Source organism: Lutjanus erythropterus, chromosome 8 (genome assembly GCF_056507025.1).
Source record: "Lutjanus erythropterus isolate fLutEry1 chromosome 8, fLutEry1.hap2, whole genome shotgun sequence".
Classification (NCBI taxonomy): domain Eukaryota; kingdom Metazoa; phylum Chordata; class Actinopteri; order Lutjaniformes; family Lutjanidae; genus Lutjanus; species Lutjanus erythropterus.
The window spans coordinates 40,777,867-40,802,033 of NC_139324.1; the positions used below are offsets into that span (position 1 = coordinate 40,777,867).

A 24,167-nucleotide genomic window follows, 5' to 3' on the forward strand; every position below is an offset into this window, starting at 1 on the left:
ACCTCTTAGTGATGCACCTGACAAAATGTCACTTTTTTTCACTTCACAGCATAGTTTTAGTGCGTAGCCATTTAATTTTTTTAAAAAGTGGCTCAGAGTTCTCTTCATGTTAATCAAATACACATTTTAAAACAATAATTCTTATTTAGCTTTGATTTAGAAGGGCAACAGAGTTGACATGTTATGGCTGAGAAACATCTGATAGTGATATTATTTAGTGAATTTGTCAAAAAAAAATAGAAAGTTTACCAGTGTTTGAGCAGTTTTCTGGCCTTTTTTTAAAACCAGGAAGTGAGACAGGGGTCAATCTGAGAGAGTTTAAAGGTCCAACATTTTTAATTAAAAAAATCATTTTTAAAACAAAGATGATTATAACTGCACATTTTCATGCCTATGTTATCAATAGACATTGTTAGTTTCAGATTTTTCTGAATTTTTGTGAATTCTTGTCTGAGACAAGGTTGTTTTCTGGCACAGAGCAAATTTAGAAATAAAAAAAAAAGCAAACAAAAGTATGTTATAAATTATATATGTTTCATACATATAAATCCTTGAAGAATAACTTTTCAGTTAAATAAAAAGTGGCATTAGAGTGTTGGTATGAATAATTTTTAAAGTGTTTTTGGTAGGACATTATTTGTCCCAATTGGCGGTTTATTTCCATTGTTGAATCATCTGTCAAAGTTGACTGATTTTATTTGTTTTTCTGTCCATCAAATGACAGAAAATGATAAAAAAAAAAAAAATATTCACCAGTTTCCAAAAGCCCAAGGTGACGTCCTCAAAGCTTGTTTTGTCCACAGAGGAAACCAGAAAATATTCTCATCTGAGAAGCTACAATCAACAATTTTTATAGATTCAAAACTCTCAAAATGATTAATGTATTATTTGAATAGTTGGTGATTAATTTAATGGTAGATTAATAATAGATTAATCGTTGCAGCTTGGTTTTAAATGGTCCAACAGATGCAACAGGCATCAGGCCAAACCACGAGATGGCGCCACAGGTCCAATAATAACTGATGATTTGCTCAGGGGCGCAAATACAATCAGCTGTGTGCAAAAATGACTACAGAATTCAAGAAAGAAGGCTGAGAGACAACAAATAGACAGAAAAGGATGAAAACTAAAGGAAAATCTGTGTCATTATTTTAAGTAATTACATTCTATACATTGTTCATGTCGAAAAACGGGTTCCACCACGGAAACGTTTGTTAATTTCCGATTTAATTTAATAGATTATGGTCGAAATTGTGATATTCCATATTTTGGGTCGTTATGGGTTAAAATAATCACTAATGTTATAATTAAAATTCCGCGCGTAAAAGTTGAAACACGGTGCGTAATTTAGGCGCCTCTTCTTGATGATTTTAATATTTTGCTCGTGAAAAAAACTGTCACGGTTTAAAGGTTAAGGGGGATAAATTACTTGTTGTTTGTTGTTTTGCGCACAGACAACAATCGTCTCAGCAGCATCCACGAGACTGCAGTTCCATAATTACACATTTAAATATTGCCTATGCTGTTGAAACAATCATTATATGTCCAAAAACATTTATTTTAAAACCAGATTAAGCCAGTAATTTCACCTTCAACGAGCCTTTCGGTGCTCTGTCGTCGTTCTGCGGTGTCTTTTATTTCTCCACTTTGTCTAAACGCTGCATTAAGAGTCAGTTGTAATGGCTATTGATGTTGCTCAGACTGTTAATGTTGTTGACACAGCTGATGTGGGACGGAGACACGGTGCCGAAGGGCCCCGGAGGCTGCAGGTTGTGGCTGTGATACAGAGCCGTCGGAGGGGACCCGGGCCAGTAGGAGAAACCCGACGGCCCCACGCCGGGAGCCACAAGGTTCAGTTTGGAGATCCCGGAGAAGGGAATCGGCGAGAAGTTGCCCTGAAACTTGTAGATGGCCTGCTCCGTGGTGGACGGCTGGCACACCTGCGCCAGGCCGTGGAAGTCGAACTTGTAGGCGTAGCGCTTCCCGTGGACTTTGGTCATGATGTTCTTGTCGTAGTAGTAGCGCAGCGCGCGGCTCAGCTTGTCGTAGTTCATGTTGGGTTTGCTTTTGCGCTCCCCCCAGCGCCGAGCCACCTCGTCCGGGTCGATGAGCTTGAACTCGCCGTTGGTTCCCTCCCAGGCGATGCACGACATGTTGGTGCTGTCGGACAGAAGCTCCAGCAGGAACTGCCACAGCTGGATCTGCCCGCTGCCTGCGTGGAGGAGACAGAAACCATCGATTAAAATGTAAACTGATCGGTGCGACGTGGAACGAGATTAGAAAATAATGTAAATAGCCTGCAGTATTACAACAAGCCTGTGCAGTCACACCAGATAAAATACTCCTCTATAATTTAATCATTTCTTTACTTTGTGGATCATATTATCGTTTTAAATTGGAAAATAGCAAATATATAATTTTATTTTAGTTTACAGAACAGTTCTGTTGCAATGTGTCCACATATTATTTCTAGTTTTCTTCTATTTTGATATAAAAGATTCTCTAATAAAGAATATATAATTTCTAGTTTTTGTCTAATTTCAGAACTCATGTGAAAGTATGCTGCTGCTGCAGTCAGTGCAAAACGTTTTTGGCATTTTTATCACTTTAATCAAATCAAAGATTGTCAGTCATCAGTTATTAAACTTGGGAGCAGATGCAGTTTTCTTTTAGACAAATTGAAGATTAATGCGGAGAATATTATACATTTAGAGACATTTCAATTTAAATGCAATGAAGTAAATTTAATTAAATTATATTTTCTTATAGTTCTCAGTACTCAGCTATTTTGATTAATTTCCGTATTTGTTGTGCTTATTATTTTTTAATTGATATTTCTTTCTTTCTGCTGTTCACGTGTCTTGCACATATTCTTGCACATTTTCATCATCACATGTGCTGTGAGCTCACCATCTCACTGTCATTTTGGCTGTTTTTGTCTCACTTTTTGTATTTGTATATATTTTAATACATTTTGCTTATCTTTGTATGCACTTTCTTTTGATCTTTATTTGATTATTATCTATTTTTTTTTTCAGTTTATTGAATTATTTATGAGACAACAAGAACTGCTAAAGGGATATTCATTATTGTCTGAACACAATAACAATTTATTATATTCTAATCTCCTATTTTATTTTATTTTATTTTATTTTATTTTTAAAGGTAGGTTGCTGTGTCTAAATGCACCTGAAAGGTAACTGATTGTTCAACCTCGATCCCAGGACGTCAGATAACGACGTGTTGTGTCCGTAAATCGTCGGCAGAACAGCAAAATAATCAGAAAATAAGAATATAGGAGCAGAGGGCGTGTCTCTGTGGACGCTACACCTTTGGTGGGTCGTGGATGATGACTGAAAGAGATTACTTTATGTGCATATATATATATATATATATATATATATATATATATATATATATATATATATATATATATATATATACATATATATGAATGATATATATGAATTCATGTTTTTTGGCTAAATCCTGCACAGTTTGCTTTTAATATTCAGCCTTTTGCTGTTTTCTTGCGATACATGATAATGTCTGAAGGATTAAAGATCTATCTATCTATCTATCTATCTATCTATCTATCTATCTATCATTTCATTACGATCCTATTTAAAATATAAGTATAGGTGTTAATATAATTGTTAGTCTGCAGATTATTTACATTCTAAACATCGTTTGTCTGATACATTTTATGTTAATTTATATTTGTGATGATTAAAACGTAATAAACGGATTTATTTTGTCCTTTGTGTCTGGATCTGTGAGGTGTTAACGCTCATCACTGTGTGATTAAATCAGTGACAACGAGCTGCGGACGGACGACAGATGGATTCTGGTGTACAACGAGTTTTATTTTATTTTATCTTATTTTAATTTTATTCAATTATTTTTTTTGTATTATTATTACCGTTGTTGTTATTATTATTTTCTTCATTTTCTCCGATTCATGATCAGTTTTGAGACAAAATTATTGAGGGGTGACTAACAAATAGCCTTCATAAATCGAAAATAAATCATATATGTCCTTTTACCTCATATAACTGTCATCTGTTTCCAGGAGAGATGATGCAGCTGCAAACTGAGATGATGAATTTAGAAAATATCGATTGTTCACCAATTAGATGTATAACGGAAGCACAAATTAAATTCAATGAACATTAAATATTTTAATCATGCTATAATAACTTGGCTATTTTTCCCCCAAATCATTAATATCGTAAACTTTATTGATGATTGAAATTATTATTTTTTTTTTCAACTCAGTTTTGTTATTATAGTAAAAACAAAATCACTAGTTTGCCTCAGAGGCTTTTATCCAGCAGCATTTTTTTTTTAATTTCTTTTTTCTTTTTATTTTTTGAATATTATTATTTCATCAGAACTATTTTCTAATATTGTTCGGGCTCAGTGATATTTAATAGCTGTGCTCTGTTTGCTGATAACAGTATTTACCATGTGCTTCATTCTCTTACCTTTTTGTACTCCTGTGTTTATTGGACCCCAAGTTGTTCCTTTGCTTTCTTTCAACAGATTTTCTGTTGGATCTGAAATGAAAACAGAAACATTCAGTCAGCATCAGCATCCTGTCACTGCGCAGGCCTGTTATCAATTTCATATCGCCTATAACTAATCGCTTTTTACTGTCTTACTCTTAAAAAAACAATTTCACTTTTGGCCAAAAAATGCCTTAAAACAGAGAGGATGAAGTTGGATCAGTTCAGTGACAATGAGCGCGATTAATGAAATAAAATCAGCTTTAGAGACGTGTTTCTGTCAGAGGGAGCAGGGATTTTATCTTCTCAAACTGTTATAAGATGCTGTAAAATTTGTCCAGACGGTGCAAAAGATTCAAAATGAAAATAAAATGTTAAAAAATAATAAATCTCAACAAGCTAAAATGGATTAAAATCCTAATTGCGTCCTGGTCCGGTCGCAGTCGAATGGAAGAAGCGTGTCGTCTTTGCGGTCTCCTCTCCTCCGAGAAGCCAGGAAACGCGTCCAGGAAAAAGGATTTCCGATTTCCGACAAAAGAGCAGACGGGCTTTCAGATTGAAAAGGCTGAACAATGCGGTGCCCTGCGAGCGGAGCCGCAGCGCACCAGCACACCGACACCCCGGAGCGGGGATTTAAAGAGTCATAAGCGCCGCGTTTCTCTTAATTCTTTACGGGACAAAAATGACGAACCTGAGAGATACATGTTGAACATGAGGTTTCCTCCGCAGTCCTGTCTCATTGTGTTCAGTTGTTCAGAAAGGGTTGGATTTCATTTCGTTGGTGGCGGAGGAAAAGATTTTTATTAAACTTTATCTCATAACTGTGATCTGGAATAAATGCGGGTGGACAGATTGAAGTTTCCAGGCAACTGTCACTGGCCCCCATCTCTGAGACAATATTCAGACAGCAATTTCCCCTGGTGCATTGCTTTAATTAAAAGAGCAATTTACCTCTGTCAGCCCGCCTGGTGCCCACAATAAAAAGAGGCCGATAGAAATTCGGCCCTTATCAATCCACCATCACAGTTTAATAAAGTTTCCGCGTTAAGATCTGAGTTTCTATGGTGAATTGAAGTGTTTGACATGGAAACCAGTTCAGATCCTCCTCACTTTTCCGCCTCTTTACCTCTCGGCAAACAACAAAGACCTGTTTCATGTTGGGCAAAGAATATTTACCTTGAAAAACGCGCCTCAGTGCGCACGAGAAAACAAGAACATTTCATCCCCACACTGACCTTCTGTCTGTGGGTTTAAGGTTATATAGCCTCAATCTGATGGGTAATGAGGTTGTAACTTTAAAACCATGGGTTCTGACGGTCACTGACGTTATCATGGCTGCTCACAATTTTCTAATTCTGCTGTTTTTTAGAGGCAGTGGAGCTTTATGACCTGTTAGTCTGGTTTAAAAGGTAGAAACAGGTCAAACCTGGAACAATTAGTAGAATTATCATTAAATTATGGTCATAGCCTGATACTTAAAGGTTGCAGACTTAACCAAGACCTTTTGTGTGTTTTTAGGTTAGGAAGCCTCAGTCTGAGGGTAATGATGAGGCTGTGTCTTTGAAAACACATATTTTCCCCCTGACCTGCAGTGTTATTTATCCGTCTAGATTCTTTGGTGTGAGTTGCAGAGTTTTGGAGATATGAAAGTAGATGGCACTCAGCTTGTGGCGCCCAAAGTGCTAGAAAAAATAAATGAAGTTTTTTCTTTCTAAAAATCATGACCTGGTTACTCAAGATAATCTTTATCTCTAGTAGAAAAGAAGGCAGATGTAGATTCTACTGCAGAAAGAAGTTCTTACATAAAACTGCTCACAACAAGGACTGTAGATTATTGAATTTTTCAAATGTCCTTTATTTATTTATTGCGCTTTGAGCACAACAAACCGAGTGCCATTTAGTCCCATTATACTGGAGAGAAAGCAGACATCTCTACAGCTGATATCTCCAAAACTCTGCAACTCACACCAAAAAAATCTAGATGGATAAACAGCACAACAGGCCAGAGGGAAAATATGTATTTTTGATTTTGGGGTGAACTGTCCCTGTAAAACCACAGTCCCTTTTTATGCTCACTGATGTTATCATGACCACTCATATATTTCTAGTTCTTGGCTGTGTGGAGCTTTATGGGCTTTATTTCCCTGCTCTGTTCTGGTTTGTACTGTAAAAAAAAAAAAAAAAAAAAAATCTGAAAACATTTGTTTTCAAAAATACATATTTTGTGGGTTTAAGGTTATACAGCCTCAATCTGACGTGTAATGAGCTTGTAACTTTCTGTCTTTAATATGTTACAGAACTAGAGTATAGTATATAGTATAGTTTAAAGACTTTTAATAATAATTATTACCAGTAAAACTGTGGTTATAATGTGGTATTTAAAATGTGATAGATTAAATGATTAACACAGGCATGAGAATAGCTGTCCATCTGTTTTTCTCATTCACATATTCAGAAGATAAACAGAACAACTCAACAAATGTTTCATTTAGGTGCAAACAACAGACAGACAACAGGCTGATGATAAGGCACAACCCTGCAATCATTTTTATAAATATATCTATATGATCTTTAATAACATTCAAGGTGATCAATCCAGGACCAGATCATTATAATCTGAAGCCTGTTTCTCTCCTCTGAAGCACTTTTCAGTGTTTAAAACTGAAAAAAAGCAGGTGTGTGAACAGACAATGCTGTTGCACTGGGGCCTGTGGGAGACCAAAAATCTAAATTAAATTGAAAATGGTGCCATTATAAGATCCCCAAAAGGCCAACACACCCCATCATAGTTGAATTTCTTTTATTTTCTGTCATGTACAGATATGCATTGATGATTGCACTGATGTTGTCCAGTGACCATAAACTAATGTGATTTGGGGCTCTTGGGGAGGAAAAGAAAAAGTCACATTTGACTGTAAAAATCCAGTGTGTTCCTCCTGACTAGTCTGCACCAGGGTCCTGTCATAACTAAATTACACCAGTGTAATATATTTACATTTAAGGAGTAAAATCATGTAATCTATGAGTGTGTCAGAAACTCATACACAGTAAAAGTTTGTCCATAAATCCCCTAAAAGGCGGTGGTGTCCTGTAGGATTAGTGTTTTAGATGAGTTCCATGTAACTTCAGTGTCCTTGGACATTTTGTCACGTGTCATCTCTCTTTCTCTTTTTTTTTTTGTCTACATCTCCACTGAAAGTGATCTAATTGCGGCAAAAAGGGCAATTAAAAAAAAACAAAACACTGACCTGTGTGTATCTCTGCTGGGATCTTGTGTTGTTTGCGATATAGTTTGTCTCATCAAAAATGTAATATATGTGTCATGACATGAACAGACAGGCTGGTCAGTGCTACTGCAAGAATATAAAACACAGTTCATGCTCAGTTCTGTCAGATTTCATGGATTCTTATAGCTTTCCCTTTATTTTTATTGGCTAAATACACATTAATAAACATTGCTGTAAAAGCACCAGAGTTAGCCAACAGGCTCATTTTTGCAGTCACCCTAAAAAACAGAACAAAGAGTGGATATTTTGAAAAAGTGAGAAAAAAATCTAAAAAAAACAACAACAACCCACTTTTATCTGAAAAACTCAAAAGCAACAAATTATTATTTTTTTTAAATCAAAGATGTGAATATGTACCCTGAAATTAAATTACAATGCATTTACCCAACACAAAATGTTTTAATGCTACTTCCTTTGCATGCTTGACCCTCCATGTTGGATAATCTTAAAGCAGCTCCACTGATCTTTCATCATCTGTTTTACTGTTTGCTTTATGACGTTTCACCTGACTGAGCTCAGACTTGCACAATCCAAACACACAGTAGAAAAATTGCAGTGCAGGTAAATGAGTGTAGACTGTACTGTACATTCACTTCACTATAGGATGTACATAATCCCACAATCAGGCCTCATAAAAGCAGATTGCATCAGACAATATAAACGTAAAAACCACAGGAATTTAGTGGAATCAAATGATCTTTTCTCATTAGTTTAGCATAAACAGACAAGTTTTATTTATTCAGGTTAAACAAACTTAGTATTTACTGTCAGAACTTAAATTTATGAGTTAATTGAATGTACTGTACAGAGTTCAATCAACTCATTAAATTAAGTTACAAAAGAAATATGATCAGAATACTAGGAGACTTCCCAGCATGCATTGTTTGAATTAAAACTCTCCTTTTTACAGTCTGAAGGAAACTTGTTGTGTCACTTTAAGATAAGTCCTGGTTGCTTGTTTTTACAAAAATGAAAACCCTACAAACATGTTTCCATAAGTACAACTTAATTAGTATCAATCCATTTTATATTATTACAAAATCACCTCAACTTATCGTAGAGCAGCATATTTTATTTTTACAGCGTAGGCCCTTGATTGCCCTGTGAGTTTACAGAACTGTAACATGTGAATTCAAGGTTTTTCCTCCCAGAAGAAGATGACAGAATCTTGTGTTGCAGAATTAATTTCCCGTGTTCCTTCTTCCTGAACTAAAAAGCTGGATTTTCTGTTCTCCACTTAGCAGCAGTTCCTCGGGTCTCGGCTCGTAGGTGTGTCTCTGGCGTCCCAGACTTGCTTTAGCTGCCTGTGTCCAAGTAAAAGTCGCAGGCAACTTAAAACAAGCCTCGAAAGCAAGACTGTATCCACTGATGCAGTGAAAGATAAAAATGGGTGGGTGTAACGTCCGGTCAGTGATGAGCATGAGGCAAGAAATCCACCAACAGAAAGAAAACATGAATGCATAATTACATAAAAACATCAGAAAAGCATGACTTTCTTTAGTTTTGTTTAACATGTATGTTATTGCACACATTTGTTGTTTATGTCAAAGAAGTTAAGTCTGATGGTAGCTAGTAAAAGTGAAGCATAAATAAATCGAAAGTATATTAATCATGTATAAATAAAAAAACATAAATTCTAATTCAGGAGTGTGTTATTAGGTGTTGTGCATATAGTTGTGTAAATGTGAGTCCTACAGCAGCCTCTTTAGTCAAGATGGGTGTAAACTTTCAGGCTAGATTGCATCATTTCATCTGTTAAATACATTTCTCCATTTAAAAAGCTCCTATATCTCATTTCAGTTGAGAAATCAATCATAAACTCCTCATTAAATTGCAGTTTCCATGAAGAATCAAGTTCCTCTGTAAAGCCTCAAACTTACCTCTGAAGTGCTCTGAAATGTGACGCCAAAGTAGCAGAGTTTGCAGCCTACCAGACTGTCCAAGTGTCACTCCTCTGCGAAAGTGCAGCCGCTTTAATCAGTCTGCAGAGGAATGTATATTTGAGAAAGGTGTGTGCACATGGTTACACATTTATTAAAAGATCCTGGTTTTTTGGGTGTGGGACTGTGAGCCGGTGTAGGCTCGTGGGTGTGTAACACGGAATCCCACGTCCTGGACCAACAGGAGGAGTGTGTGTGGAGGTAAACACACTCCAGGATCCCGGCGTGTGACTGTAAGATAAACATGAGGGTGTCACATTAGAATAAACAAACAAATGCTACTGAGCTACCAGACGTTTATGAAGGAGCTGTGTGCTGGAGAGGGGAAATAAATCATTAAAATATATAGAGACCAGGTTCTTCTTGTACATCAGAGTTTACGTCAAAATTATATTATTGAATTGAATTTATGAATGGGATTCCACATTGGTTTTGAACATAGAATACAGTGACATCTAGCAGTGAGCTTCCAGAACACTCCTCACATCACCCTCCCCTTCCAAGCGTGTAGGCAGGGCTGCTTCTGGCCATTAAGACGCCCTGTTGGTAACTGTTTTTGTGGTGAAGTATCTATTAAAATTTTGAATGTTTAGAGTGTATAAGGACTTAGAACATTATGGTAGAAGTATATGTCAGTCATTCCCATTATACATCGTGTCTCATGTCATGGGTCAAGTTGTTGCAGCAGTTTTTGTGTTGATACCACTTATTATGCAGATTTGGTGCAAAATTTGATGATTTTTGAACACTTGAAAATTTATTAAAAAAATGAAGAAAAATCCCTCTAAAATATCACGTTAAAACACTAAGACCATGAAGAACACCACAGAAAAAAATCATGCATCATTAGGCATCAAATAATTTGGACATTTGGAGATTTCTGCTGATTTCAGCTTTTTTTCTGCAATTGGATAGTGAGCACTTCTGTTCTGGGAAGTCCCTGTTAACTTTATACCCAGGAAAGCCATCCATCCTCTAAATGCTCCGGGTCTCTAGTTTGTGGTTGTGATGTTTCATGAGGCTGTGATTATCTGAGAGGTCACTATAGGTCATTTTATACAGTCTCTAGTCAAACCAAATTTATGAAACTACAGTACTGTTGAGGGACCCCAGCATGCAGCAATATTCATGTACCATTTTATACCATGCTGGGCGGGGCTGATTTGGTACACCTGGGAACACCTGGCCAATCTCCCAGTGGTGTAAAGAGGCCTGGCCTTCCACTCCACGTCTCGGTCTCTCTATCTCTCTCTAGTCCATCAGACCACATGCTTTCTTTGGTTGGCTATTTTGAAATACGTAAAGCAGTGGTTTTCAGTCTCAGACTGTGGGCTTCACCTCAGACAAAGCTTGGAAAAAAGCATCATCACCCTCACTTAATTCCTGCATGTGTTAAAACTGAGCAGGAGAACCCAAGTGCTAGACTTGGAGAGGGAAGAGACTTGAAGATTAGGGTTAAAGAAATATTTAGTTCAAAGCTAGATAGGAAGGGGTCTTGGCTGCAGCTGGCTGAGGTAAGGTGCATGTGGCAGGGCTGGGTTTTTGTAGAAGTCTTGGTTATGGATGGGCTGCAGCTGGTGAAGCTCTGCTCCGCCCCTGGCACACCTGTCTCCACTCAGGCTATCACACACTCAGCACACACACACACACACACTGAGAGAGAGAGAGTGAAAGAGAGGGAGAGAGGGACTTTGCCTGTTAAGCAGACAGCATGTCTCTGGGATTATGATTATATTATTTGATTCCTTAGACACTGAACAACTGAGCCAAGATAGTCTGAAATGTAGGGGAATAATGTACAGTGAGCAGGTCATAAATCAGTTTGACACAAATTTTAAAATGATTTCAGTGGTTTAACAATGATTTTATTGTTCTTCTAGAGTCTAGGATGAGAACTGTGTCCATAGCAACGGCCTGTTCTTCATAACAACCGTCTGCTGTATAGAAATAACAGCCCTTAGAATGCTGCAAGTGACCAATGAGAATCAAGTATTTAACAAAGCCGTGTAATGATGATCTTTTAGATAACATCAGACTGGACCAAATACATAACTGAACTATCTCTTTAACCTAATTCAAACACAGTCAGGCTATTCTAGTTGATCTCTTTTTGAGAACTGATGTATTCATTTTTCACATCCATTCACTGAGCCTTTTTGAAAACCTCTGACTTAAAAAAAAATAATGAAACAGTTTAAATAAGGACCCTAAATGTGTGCTGACACCATGGAGCATGGCTTTGGTTTGGTTGTCAATGCTGCGCAAAAGTTCTGCTGTATCAAAGAAAGCAAGAGCAAGAGAACTTGACTTTAAATTTTTTTTTTTCAAATCTTGTTGGTAATTAGACAATTAGACAGTCAGTACATGGCTTCAAAATGGCCAAAAACCAACCAGATTATCTGTTCCTTTGATTGTAACAGTGGAAGAATAAATAATAGAAACAAATGCGTTCTCGTGCTCTTGTTTATTGGAAATGAGAATACAGTCTGACAAGAACAATATTACACATCCTAAAGCCTAACAGAGAGATTTGAATCAAATCTTTCCATGTATGTCTTCAAAAAAGCTAAATATGTCCTTTAAATAGATACAAAGCAAAAACTATCTCGTAACAGCCTGGCTATGAAGCTAAAAGAGAATAAGGGGCTCTGATGTTGATGCTTGTGCACTTGGAGCAAGATGATTGACAGTTGAATCCAGCCAATCATTGCTTTTCTGAGGTTTTCATTTTTATTGATTTATGAGGGGGATGATTTTCATTGTTAAATAAAAAAAAAAAGAAAAAGGAATACCGACAAACAGCCTCTAGTTTGGAAGAAAAGCCTTTATTTCCTATATCAAGAACATGCTTTAGCATGGTAGAAGAAGTAGGTACTTAGATATCCATACATGCAGAGCCACAGAGTGATAGAAAGAGTTTGTCCGTCTACTGTTCTGTGACAGTGGTCTGTCCTGGGGGTTCAAGTCGAGGAAAGAAGGGGCTCAGGGAGAGTTTTTCTCTTTTGTTTTCAGGTCGGTACGGGCAGGCAGAACAGAGGCTTAGTGCTGGATCCTGCGAATGGACTGCACCTGGTTGGTGTGAGCCTGGGTGCTGTACTCGTTGTAGTTTCTGTACTCGCCTTGGTGTCTGTCTCTCTCCAGGATGTACTGGTAGCCACGGTAACCAGGGAACTGGTAGGCCACCCAGCTGCAGAGGGGGAGAAATGAAGGGGGCGAGTCAAGGTCAGATAAGAGAACACAATCTATCATTTCAGCAGATATATAGAAACAAGTTTCATATATGAGCTGTTTGGTGTTTCGTTGGTGATTTGACAGAAAATTTGCATCCAGTCAGAACAGGATGATCTTTTCTTTTCTTTCCCAAATTACAAAAATAATTTCTATCGTGTGTTTTGACAAAAATAGTATGTATAGAGATGCTGCAAAAGTGAAAAATAGGACACAAGAGAGGAAGATGTTTAACTTACGCTCCCGAGTTGACTTTGATGGAGGGCACCTCCTTGCTGCACCAGCCCATGGCCTGTAGGGAGGGGTAGTCATCACACATCTCAAACTTACGGCCCTGGAAGTCCTCACACTCGTACAGGGTCACCTTGCTGTCACTGTGGTTCTGTGGAGATGGAGAAAAATCAGAGGTGAGCCACTTGTAACAGCCTGAAACTGAAAAAAGAGAGAAATGGGAAGGATGTGGTGACTTACAGCGCACTTGATGGGTCTGAAGGAAAGCATGTGCTCGGTTCTGTAGCTGCTGTTTCCGCTCCAGGCCTCGTAGCGAGGGTAGTCTCCCTTCTCCAGGATAAACTGCTGTCCCTGGAACTCTGGGTACTCATAACCCACCCAGCTGGACGGTGGAAAGGAAAGGAGGGGAAAGAAAACAAGGTTAAATGAGATTAAAATATCTAACAAACCACTAAATGCCAAATTGTTTTAGTGCAACAGCTCTGAAACTGTCATTTTTCTTAAACAATAGCGCCCAACGCCAGCAGAACAGCCTCGAGTGAAAACAGCATGCAGCTTCTTTTGTCTCCCGGAGCACAAAGCAAACATTAAATACTGCTGCTCCACCGCCACCGCTGCTGCTGCACCCAGCGCTTTTTATCTGATCGCCAGTCACTCACTCAGGCAGCCATCCTGGCAGCTGCACACAGCCAGCTCATATCACAACAGGGTTACACTTGGATGCATGCACACACACACACACACACACACACACACACACACACACACACACACACACACACACACACACATGCAAAATGATACATGCCGACTAGCAATGCAATAACAGTGTGGGCTGTAATTTATGGTTTTTATTACTCTGTCTTTTCTACTTTTTCAAGCAGATAAAATTAGAATAGCAAGTGAAGTACATAATTTAATTTAGATATTTGTTGTGGAGCAAAAATTCCTCTTAGAGATCAACTATTTTGAAACAACAATGTGTGTTTAATGAAATATTTGAGGAAGAATACGGGCCAACATACTGTAAAAATTAAACTTACTCTCAATATTATTCTAATATATATGCAGCTAAGTCATTCTTCATCAAGATAATAATCCAGAATCTTTACTTAGACGTCCAAGAATACAATTTTAACCAGATTCTAACAAACCACTGACTCAAACCTGCCTTTATCATCAAGATGTCAGAGGTTGAGAAGTGAAAGTGAAGTGATTTTCATCAAGAAAAGAAGAAACAGGAAGTGGACTTACGGTCCATTCTCAACCTTGATGGAACGGATCTTGTTGAAGCCCCTCTCCATGATGTTCTGGCACTCCAGCATGAACTCACAGCGCTTTCCCTGGAAGTTCTCTTCCTCCCAGACTGTGATCTTGAACTGGCCCATCTGCTCCATCTGTTGAGTGTTCATGGCTGCTGCTTCTCCCTTAGGGGTTACTCTCTGACCGAGGTGGACGGTTTCAAAAAAAGAGAAAATGCAGCATTAATCGGTGGAAAACCTGAATCTCAACAACAACTGCGAGATCTCAGTAGGTATAGTGAGTAAACTGAATGAATAACTTACTAAAACATATACTAGAACACAGTTATCTGATGCTTGTGTTTATCAAAATAAAATTACAACTAGAAGCTTTGTATTTCAGCTTTTAGCTTGATGAACATTAAGGTAAAACAATTCTACACACATCAGTATATTACTGCACTTTTACTCTAAAAAGAAATGTCACTTTCTGCAGGCATCAAAAGAAGCTAAGAAGTGTCCACTTTGTCTCTGTTTCCATTGAAGAGATTATCAATCAAGAACCAAGATGTGCCATAAATTGCCAATAAATTGTGTTGTGTACAAGTACTGTTAAATAAATGACACAACAGCAACCACAGCTTTAAAGCATGTCATCTCCAGTGCAGGCCAAAATCTCTTACTTACAGAATCGATCATTTCTAGCAGGAGATGCAAACGATTCGTAGCCCAACTTCTTTGATTTTGAAGTTAAAATAAAAACTAGCAAATAACTGGTTTGAGAAAAATGTTTGTATGATTTTTACAGGCCAAACACAAGCACACCAGTAAGGCATCATCTTGCCAGCTTTCCCAGTTAAAAGGGTTGCTCAGGTATTAACCAGTTCACCCTAAAAAGCATGTTTTTGCTTCTTAGCAAGTCAAATCTCACTTAAAGAGCGTCCATCTATCTATAAAACACGTTTTTTTTTTTTTTTGCAGCATCTTGGTGGCTGTCGGGCTCCACCCCAGTACACAATAGCTGTCCCCCTGATGTGCGGTTTCTTAGCTCAGCCTGAGGCGGTGTGGTGATATACTTACAGACGGTACTGAGGTGGGACAGATCCAGTATAATCAATGTCGGGGAAGAGACCCTCGCCTGCGTTTTTATAGGGCCGGGCCCCCTGGACCTGCGCCACTCCATTTGCCCGGCAGCCTTGCACACTCAGCAGCTGAGCGGGCCGGCTGAAAGGGGAGCATTAGCCTCGTGCTTTGTGGAGGCTCCACAGCACCATTGTCCTCAGAGCCCCAAACTGACTTAGTCATCAATATGGCAGCCATGGTCAGAGGCAACCTGACCCAGGACTATACAATGGCAACGCACTGACACAACAGTTTGATTGGTGTGGCAGGATAATAGACACATTCTGGGAGCTGATCCCCTCTCACACTCTCTCCCTCTCTGATGTAGGTAAACTGGATCCCAAACCAGAGGTGGGAAAAGGGCCCGAAGCATCCCATGCCAGTCAGGGCGAGGACAAGGGCCAGTTTCACCTTGAGGGCGTCCTCATCTCTGTCTTTTCCAGGTTTATCTGGAAACAGTTCTCTGGATGAGCTGCTAGAGCAAAAAAGCTACAACAGTGGTAGCAGGACTGATGGAAAAACCTGCTCTATACACACATTTTTTGGTTTGGCTATTAAAACACAGAGCATCAGGAGTATTTTACTGCAGTGATTCTAAAATAAGGGTCCATGGCTTTCTACCAGGGGGTCTATGAAAGTTTTCATTCATTTAAATGATCATGATATTAAAAAATATTTATTATGGCCTATTTCATTTTTACAAGAGGAATCATAGCTCAACAAAAAAATAATTTCTAAATCTAAAATAGTTCATAGATTCCATTCTAATCTAACAATCTATTGGTCATAATGAATATAATATTGTTTTTTGTGTTGCTTATGTTTTGATTTGGTACCTTTTGATCTGACTGTTAATAAATCCCATGGATTTGGATGTTTAAAACATGTTTTTTGTGGTTGATTTGGGTCAGTGGTGGAGTATCGTTCACCCCAATAGGGCAGCACAGAGGTGGGGCGTAACACATGCCACAAATATTTTTAATATATGTCTAATATCTTCTGTATACATCACTCTTTTGTTGTTCTTTCACATATGTAAGAAATATAAAAATATTCCCAACATGAGGGAGTCTCTGGTACACACACACACACACACACACACATATATATATATATATATATATATATCTTGTAACGGTCCTTGGCTGAGAAAACAATGTACAGTATACTCTGCTTTTTAAAAATTATGTTTATGTTTTATCTTTTTTAAGCTACAACAAGGATTTTTTAACTGTTGAAACAAGCCTGTGTTTGCATTTTCACAGGCAAAGTTACAGTGAGTGGTGTGTTCACCAGTTAAAAAAAAGCAGGAGATTTTTTACTTACATAATTTTATTTTTACAGTGGAAACACTACAGCTTTTGTCCACAGGGGGCTCCGAAATCAACAAAACAAGAAAGCTCCTTGCAGCTTTAATAGACACTGAGAACATTTCTAATATATGAAAACTTAATATTTATGTTTTATATTTGAGAAAACTTTTTCATCTTAATTCCAAATGTCCAATGATATTGTTTAACCATATAAAGTACAGTGGAAAAATAGACATTTTTTTTAAAGAGCCTTAAAAGTTTAAGTTGACTGAATTGGAAAAGTGATTTTGTACTGATTCAGAACAAATGAACTTTTCTTGCCAAATAAACCTGAAATGAATTCAGTTGTACTTCAGAAAATATGAAGTTGAACCAGCAGCTGTTCAGTCACACCGATGAATATTACAAATGAATGTGACGTTTCCTGAAGAAATTTAAGTTGATTGAACTCTGCACAGAACATTCATTCAAATCATGTCAAAAAAGAACTCTTTGTAAGTTCTGAAGTGTTTTGAAAATACAAACTTGAAGGTTTAAGTTTACTAAACTAGAATAAATAAAACATATATATTTACAGTTGATGAGAAAAGATTAGCTGGTTACAAATTTGTGCGTGAATTTTACAGTGTACAAGTTTACGAATCATATCTGAATATGTCTTTATGTGTTACAGATAGTTATATCCTTTAAAGGAGAAATATGTCAAACCTTAGCATTCAAAAATGAGCACTGCAGTCTAAATGTACATTAAACAGGCTGAACCCCTCTTTCATAAATATGATTTATGGTTGAATCGAGCTGTTTCTCTGCGACTCCAGCTCTGGCAGGTTAACTGCAGACTGCAGGGACATCGAACCTTCATGAGCACAAGACGAACGCAACATTAAACTTTTTTTTTGTCTTTTTACTTGTGGTATTTATATATTTATACATTGACATTTGTAATGTAATCTGTGTTTTGTTTCCTGCATCGGGACTGTTGATAAAAATGATGATGTGCACTGCCCACATAAAAACAGGCAAAAAACAAATAAAAAAAAAAAAAAAATATAGACACTGCAAATTGTTTAGCTGGTTACAATTGTCAGTTGACTGTTGATGTAAAGTTAAGCCCATTATCCTGAAAACAAAAGCCCACTGCTCTGAAAATACAAACTCTGGAATTGGAGTCACTCTGGAGTTCAGTGACTGCCTGCCAGACTCCATTAACATATTGCTCAATTTCACCATTATAAACTTCTACTCCTTCTAAAAGATTATTAATGATTTCTTGCAACTCATAAACAGACACTTACTCACTCACACGAACATCCGGCATTAATTTGAACTCTAATAAACATGAAACAAGCAAATAAAAACAGTTATTCTCACCCAGAAATAAAATTTCACAGGAGAACCTGCTGGCTGTGGCCTGTTGTTTCAACTTGGCATGTTTGCTTAATCTCTGATAACATATCTTGGCCATTTTGTGATTAAGCACAGTAAATATATTACAGATTTAATTACGATTTCAAATGTCCATGTCAATCAAATGTACATTTTTAATCATATAAAACAGGAATATCATTATTATTTCTTAAGAAAGCATATCTGAACATGATTTTCCTGCTGTATTTCAAATACTTACATTCTTTAAAGCCTCAGAAAACATGACTAAAACCTGTAATTTAAATTAGAAGTCATACCGGGTTCTGACACTGTGTTTTGAAATTTAGCGTTGGAGCTCCAGTTTGTACATTTGATTATTGATTTCCCTTCGTTGTTGCAGCCACTGAGAAAGATCACACTGTCAAAACCGTCTCAGAATCATGTTTTATATTCTTCTTTTGTGTTTATTCATGTTCTGTTAGTATTACCAGTTGTTTGTCATATTCTGATACATATACCAAATACTATAGTACAATATATACCATGATTAGATTCAGTAAACAAACTAATAGAAACATTTTATTTATAGATACTATAATCTGATGTACACTGACAAACTGTATCTCCATAGTTCACCTGCTTTCACAGCTACCATTAGTTCTAAAATATATTTGCAGTAATTGCATTTTTACACCAGCCTTGACCAGCCTAAGAAACAGTGGATTTTGGAGATGTGTTTTCCTTCATCATTGGTGACATCTAGTGGTGGAGGTATTTATTACATTCAGGGTGGCAGATACCTGTTAAACTGGTCTGTTGTGTTTAAAGTAATTGTTAATGGTTTATTATCATAGTAGGACTGTGATGGAGTTGAAATATCTGTGAAACAGAAACATCGGTGAGTGTCACACAAACACACACACACACACACACACACACACACACACAAAACAGCCTCAAGAAACACACAGTAAAGCAAATAAACTGTTCCAAATCCAATCCAAAGGCCAATCATATTCAAGTATTCAAGCTACAGAAAAAATGTAATGACATTACAGTTACATTTAGTAAAAATGGGGATTATTTAGGAGGATTATAATTTTGAAATACAGTTTGACATACAGAATGATATACTGTATATATACTATATACAGTGAACAGACATTACATCACTTCACAAGTCTCACAACAACCGGAGTCTGATTCAAACCAGTTTATCTGACAGCTGACAGTTCATTATCATGTTGATGCGTCAGTGGGTGGAAATTTAAACATTATTTTGTCTTTAAATCAGAAAAGAAGAACAACTGACAGTTCAGCTGTGAAAATCATCCAAGAACTCAGCATCTAATTTAAAGAAACATTTACTGGAAAGACCAGCTGTTAATGTTAGCTACACAGACCAGCTGCTAAAGCTAGCTACACAGACCAGCTGCTAATGTTAGCTACACAGACCAGCCACAAATGTTAGCTACACAGACCAACCACAAATGTTAGCTACACAGACCAACCGCTAATGTTAGCTACACAGACCAGCTGTTAATGTTAGGTACACAGACCAGCTGCTAAAGTTAGCTACATGGACCAACCACTAACATTAGCCACACAAACCAATTGTAACTTTAGCTACACAGACCAACCGCTACTATCAGCTACATGGACCAACTGTTAATGTTAGCTACAAAGACCAACCACTAACAGTAGGTCGACAGACCAACATCTAATGTTAGCTACACAGACCAGCTGCTAAAGTTAGCTACACAGACCAGCTGCTAAAGTTAGCTACACAGACCAGCTGTTAATGTTAGCTACACAGACCAGCTGCTAATGTTAGCTACACAGACCAGCCACAAATGTTAGCTACACAGACCAACCACAAATGTTAGCTACACAGACCAACCGCTAATGTTAGCTACACAGACCAGCTGTTAATGTTAGGTACACAGACCAGCTGCTAAAGTTAGCTACATGGACCAACCACTAACGTTAGCCACACAAACCAATTGTAACTTTAGCTACACAGACCAACCGCTACTATCAGCTACATGGACCAACTGTTAATGTTAGCTACAAAGACCAACCACTAACAGTAGGTCGACAGACCAACATCTAATGTTAGCTACACAGACCAGCTGCTAAAGTTAGCTACACAGACCAACTGTTAATGTTAGCTACACAGACCAACCAACAATGTTAGCTAAACAGACCAACTGCTAACGTGTGCTACACAGGCCAACCTTAACTATACAGACATCCAGTTACAGCTCACTAACCTGTCATACTAGTACTGCTAAATACCACCTATGGGAGTTTACTTTAAGTTTGAGTGTGAAGTTTGAATAGCTACTTAACAGTACATTTAAATTCCTATGATTAGTACCATTAATCTAAATGTACATGCGTAACAAAAGAAAGAATAGTGGGACAAACAATTAATAAAACAATAAACGACAACAAATAAACAGTGAACATAAAAATATATATATTAAGCAAAACAATTTCAATATATTTGGTATTATAATCCAAAAGTAATGGAAAGTAATCAAATTACATTACTTTTATGTTGTGATACTGTGATACTACCATACTAGTTTGGCTATGACTGTGTGTGAGCAGTGTGTGTGTGTGTGTGTGTGTGTGTGTGTGTGTGTGTGTGTGTGTGTGTGTGCACACGTGTCACCTGTGGGCATGTGTGAGCTGTTTACTTGTATGAACAGCTTTCTCATTGTCTTCTGTTAACCCATTCATTGTTCGTCTCTCTGCGTGTGTGTCTCTTTGTGTGTGTATGTTTATGTATAACCCCACCCCCCACACAGAGCAGGTGATGGGCAGGTGAAAGGCACGCTTATGTAGACACAGATGCTGTGTGTGTCTGTGTGTGTCTGTGTGCGTTTGTGTGTTACTACCTACTTACTGTCCACATACATAATAACGTGTGTGTGTGTGTGTGTGTGTGTGTGTGTGTGTGTGTGTGTGTGTGTGTGTGTGTGTTTGGAGAATTAGTGGGTGGACGCATGAAGAAGGTCTTTCATCTTTCTTCACCAAGTCTGATAAAATGGATCAGCTGTAGATCCTTACACACACACACACACACCTCCACCTCCACACACACCTCCACACACACCACACACACACACCCACACACACACACACACACACACACACACACACACACACAGAGCTCATTTCCCAGTAAAATACAGCTGGGAGGATTTGCATGTGTCAGGTACGGTGTAGTCCAGCAGAGAGCTCGTACAGTTCTACTTTGAATCTTTATCTCACTGTATTAAAAAACCCATTCATTTCTTCTCACTGGTCACATGACACATCCACTGGTCACTGGTTTCATATCAGTGAGGAAGCAGGTACAGGATCAGAAGTTTTATGATGAGGCAGACTTATGATCCATCAGGAAAACATAATTTATTTTTTTCTGCATGTGTTCATCAGAGGTGGGAAGTAACTAAGTACAAATACTTTGTTACTTTAGTTAAGTAGATTTTTCAGGTATCTATACTTTATTTGAGTATTTATTTTTCCGACAACTTTATACTTTTACTCCCTACATTTTAACACGGATATCTGTACTTTCAACTCCTTATGTTTTCAAAACAGCATTTGAGGAGAATTATTGATTATTTTTTATTTTGTATCACTGCACGCTGCCTTCCCAACATCCAGACTGATTCAGCTCACATGAATGGAACAATAACACATAGAAAAGACAATTTCTTGGTGTATCAGAGCATTTCAAGCACAAAAGACAGGAGATAAAAATGAAGTGAAAGACGCAACAAGATGAAAAACAAAATAAAAGATGTAACAAGACAAAAACACAGTAAAAGATTTAACAAGATTTTAAGAAAGACACAAGATGAAAAATGATGTCAAAGAAATAAAAGATGTAACAACACTGAAAATTGTGCAGCAGATAAACACAACGTATCAAGATGAAAAAGAGATGAAACATACAAAAGGAGACGACTCGACTGGAGAAAAGACGAGGTTCAGTTCAGAAAATGTCCTTCAGAGGGCGAATTTTTACTTTAAGACTTTGAGTACTTTTCAGATCCTGTACATTTTTACTTTTACTTGAGTAAATAAGTTGAATTTGTACGTCACCTTGAGTACTGAAGGTGTGTACTTTTGCCACCTCTGGTCTTCATGTTTGCAGCGGGTCAAAAGTTCGTCTCTACGTTCAAACATGTATAACACAAAAAGTCATTTACACGTGACAAAATACTCTTCCTTCTGCTTCTATGGTAATTCACATTACAGGACCACATTTTGTCATGATAACACAAACACAGACACAGACTCACAAGCTGAAAACAATACTGGCCCAGTTGTTGCAGCTGGAGAAAATATCAGTATTGGCAGTGTGCATGCAAATTTGCATGTGCTGTATGCTGCAGCCTTTTTGTTTGTTTTTTTTGGCTTTGCTATTGTAGCCGTGTAGCTGCTTTCTCATCTCCCAGGGAATGTGTGTGTAGAGCATTTCATTGTTTTTTTGCGTCTAATAAATTTATAAGGCTTGATATTTAAAAGCAGGTTTTTATGTATAATCTGTTGTTCTTCTACAAGCTGATATTTTTTAAAAAGCAATGTGGTCAGAAGCCACTGGCTGAAATAACACTGTAATGTCAAGGGGTTTATCTAAAATGCAGAGAATTTAAAAAAAAAGAACAACATAGCCCTCGTCCTTATCTCTTAATGCAAATAAAGTGCACAGTATTTAAGAATATAATGGGAGGTTTTTGTAGCTGTGTATTTGTCTGCAATGCAGGATGTGTGTTAACACTTTTGGGAGAGACTCTGTTTTCTGGGTCAGTGTGAGATGAAACTATTTGAATAGTCAGTGAATGTACCTGCACACTCACACAAATGTGTTTGCATGCTAAAACACGCACACACACACACACACACACACACACACACACACACACACACACACACACACACACACACACACGTGACTGGTTGTATATCTGCACACTAACACACATAAACACACACAGTGACACACAGATTGCATTGAATAAATGCCCTCCTTCAGGTGGAAGGTTACCGTGGAGACTAATCCAGGTAAGGATGATGTGAGCTGGACATCTGCTCGTACCGCCTCCACTTGTCCCCACTGATCTCTGCGTGGACAAACAAGCAGCTGGACTTACCTGCAGGAAAAACAGAGAAATACTGCGTAGATTATAATATTTGCGGTCACACTTTATTTTATATTACAGTAATAAGACATTACTTTGTATGGAAATACTAAAAATAAAATGTTTTTATTAGACAGTATTAGACTATCAGAGGGTAATTTGGGCTTAAGTCTAAAGGGGTCTAACACTGTTTGATAAAGGACATATTATTTCTACTTTTGGTCTAATTTGATACAAAGTACTGCTTGTTATGTTTTATTAGTGTACTGTAAAATAAAGTGCAACCACTTTTTCTATGCTTGTATCTGTGAATTAGCTCTGTTGAGGTAGACAGGCACATAAAAAGACAATCAGTATTGAATTGTGATGACAGGTACATACACACAGTGCAGTTGGTGGTCAGGTGTACAAACTGACGGAACACACAAGAGGGACAAGTTTAGCTTGAGAGAGTCAGACAGGCTTTTATATTCGTTACTTTTGATTTTTTCATGGTTATTACTGTTCACTGACACAAGATGCTCTGATAGCTCTGTCTCACATTTTCCCTTATTAGCTTATTAAGCTCATTTTTCTTTATTTTTGATTTTTTTAAAGGTGAAATCTGTAAAATATTTTCTGTAATAAATCATAAAATTATATGTAATTATCCTACTAACACAAAGTCTTTGCAGGAATGTTTTGCATTGTGATGCTGTAGTAACCTGCCACAGAAACTCCACAGAGTCGCTGCCAGCATGTTATTTTAACGGTTGCTGGTATGTTGT

The 24,167-nt window shown here is 37.6% G+C and overlaps 2 protein-coding genes and 1 long non-coding RNA gene across 3 annotated transcripts; all 3 read right to left on the reverse strand.

The window, feature by feature from the left end:
- Nucleotides 1-738: 738 nt before the first annotated feature.
- fev (FEV transcription factor, ETS family member) lies at nt 739-5,526 on the reverse strand. The gene is made up of 3 exons (XM_084724193.1): nt 5,200-5,526; nt 4,488-4,559; nt 739-2,212 (listed from the first exon to the last, which is right to left on the reverse strand). Exons 1-3 carry the CDS (start codon nt 5,246-5,248, stop codon nt 1,671-1,673), a joined length of 663 nt encoding a protein of 220 aa, XP_084580319.1. The 5' UTR covers nt 5,249-5,526; the 3' UTR covers nt 739-1,670.
- A 2,979-nt stretch (nt 5,527-8,505) lies between these two features.
- On the reverse strand, nt 8,506-9,770 carry LOC146323340 (uncharacterized). Its single transcript, XR_014771281.1, has 2 exons — nt 9,676-9,770; nt 8,506-9,160 (listed from the first exon to the last, which is right to left on the reverse strand). It is a non-coding gene; the product is annotated as an uncharacterized LOC146323340 (long non-coding RNA).
- A 2,771-nt stretch (nt 9,771-12,541) lies between these two features.
- LOC146323341 (beta-crystallin A2-like) lies at nt 12,542-15,668 on the reverse strand. The gene is made up of 5 exons (XM_084725528.1): nt 15,516-15,668; nt 14,449-14,636; nt 13,435-13,576; nt 13,203-13,345; nt 12,542-12,922 (listed from the first exon to the last, which is right to left on the reverse strand). The coding sequence occupies exons 2-5, from the start codon at nt 14,604-14,606 to the stop codon at nt 12,775-12,777; spliced, it is 591 nt and encodes a 196-aa protein (XP_084581654.1). The 5' UTR covers nt 14,607-14,636; nt 15,516-15,668; the 3' UTR covers nt 12,542-12,774.
- Nucleotides 15,669-24,167: the final 8,499 nt, after the last annotated feature.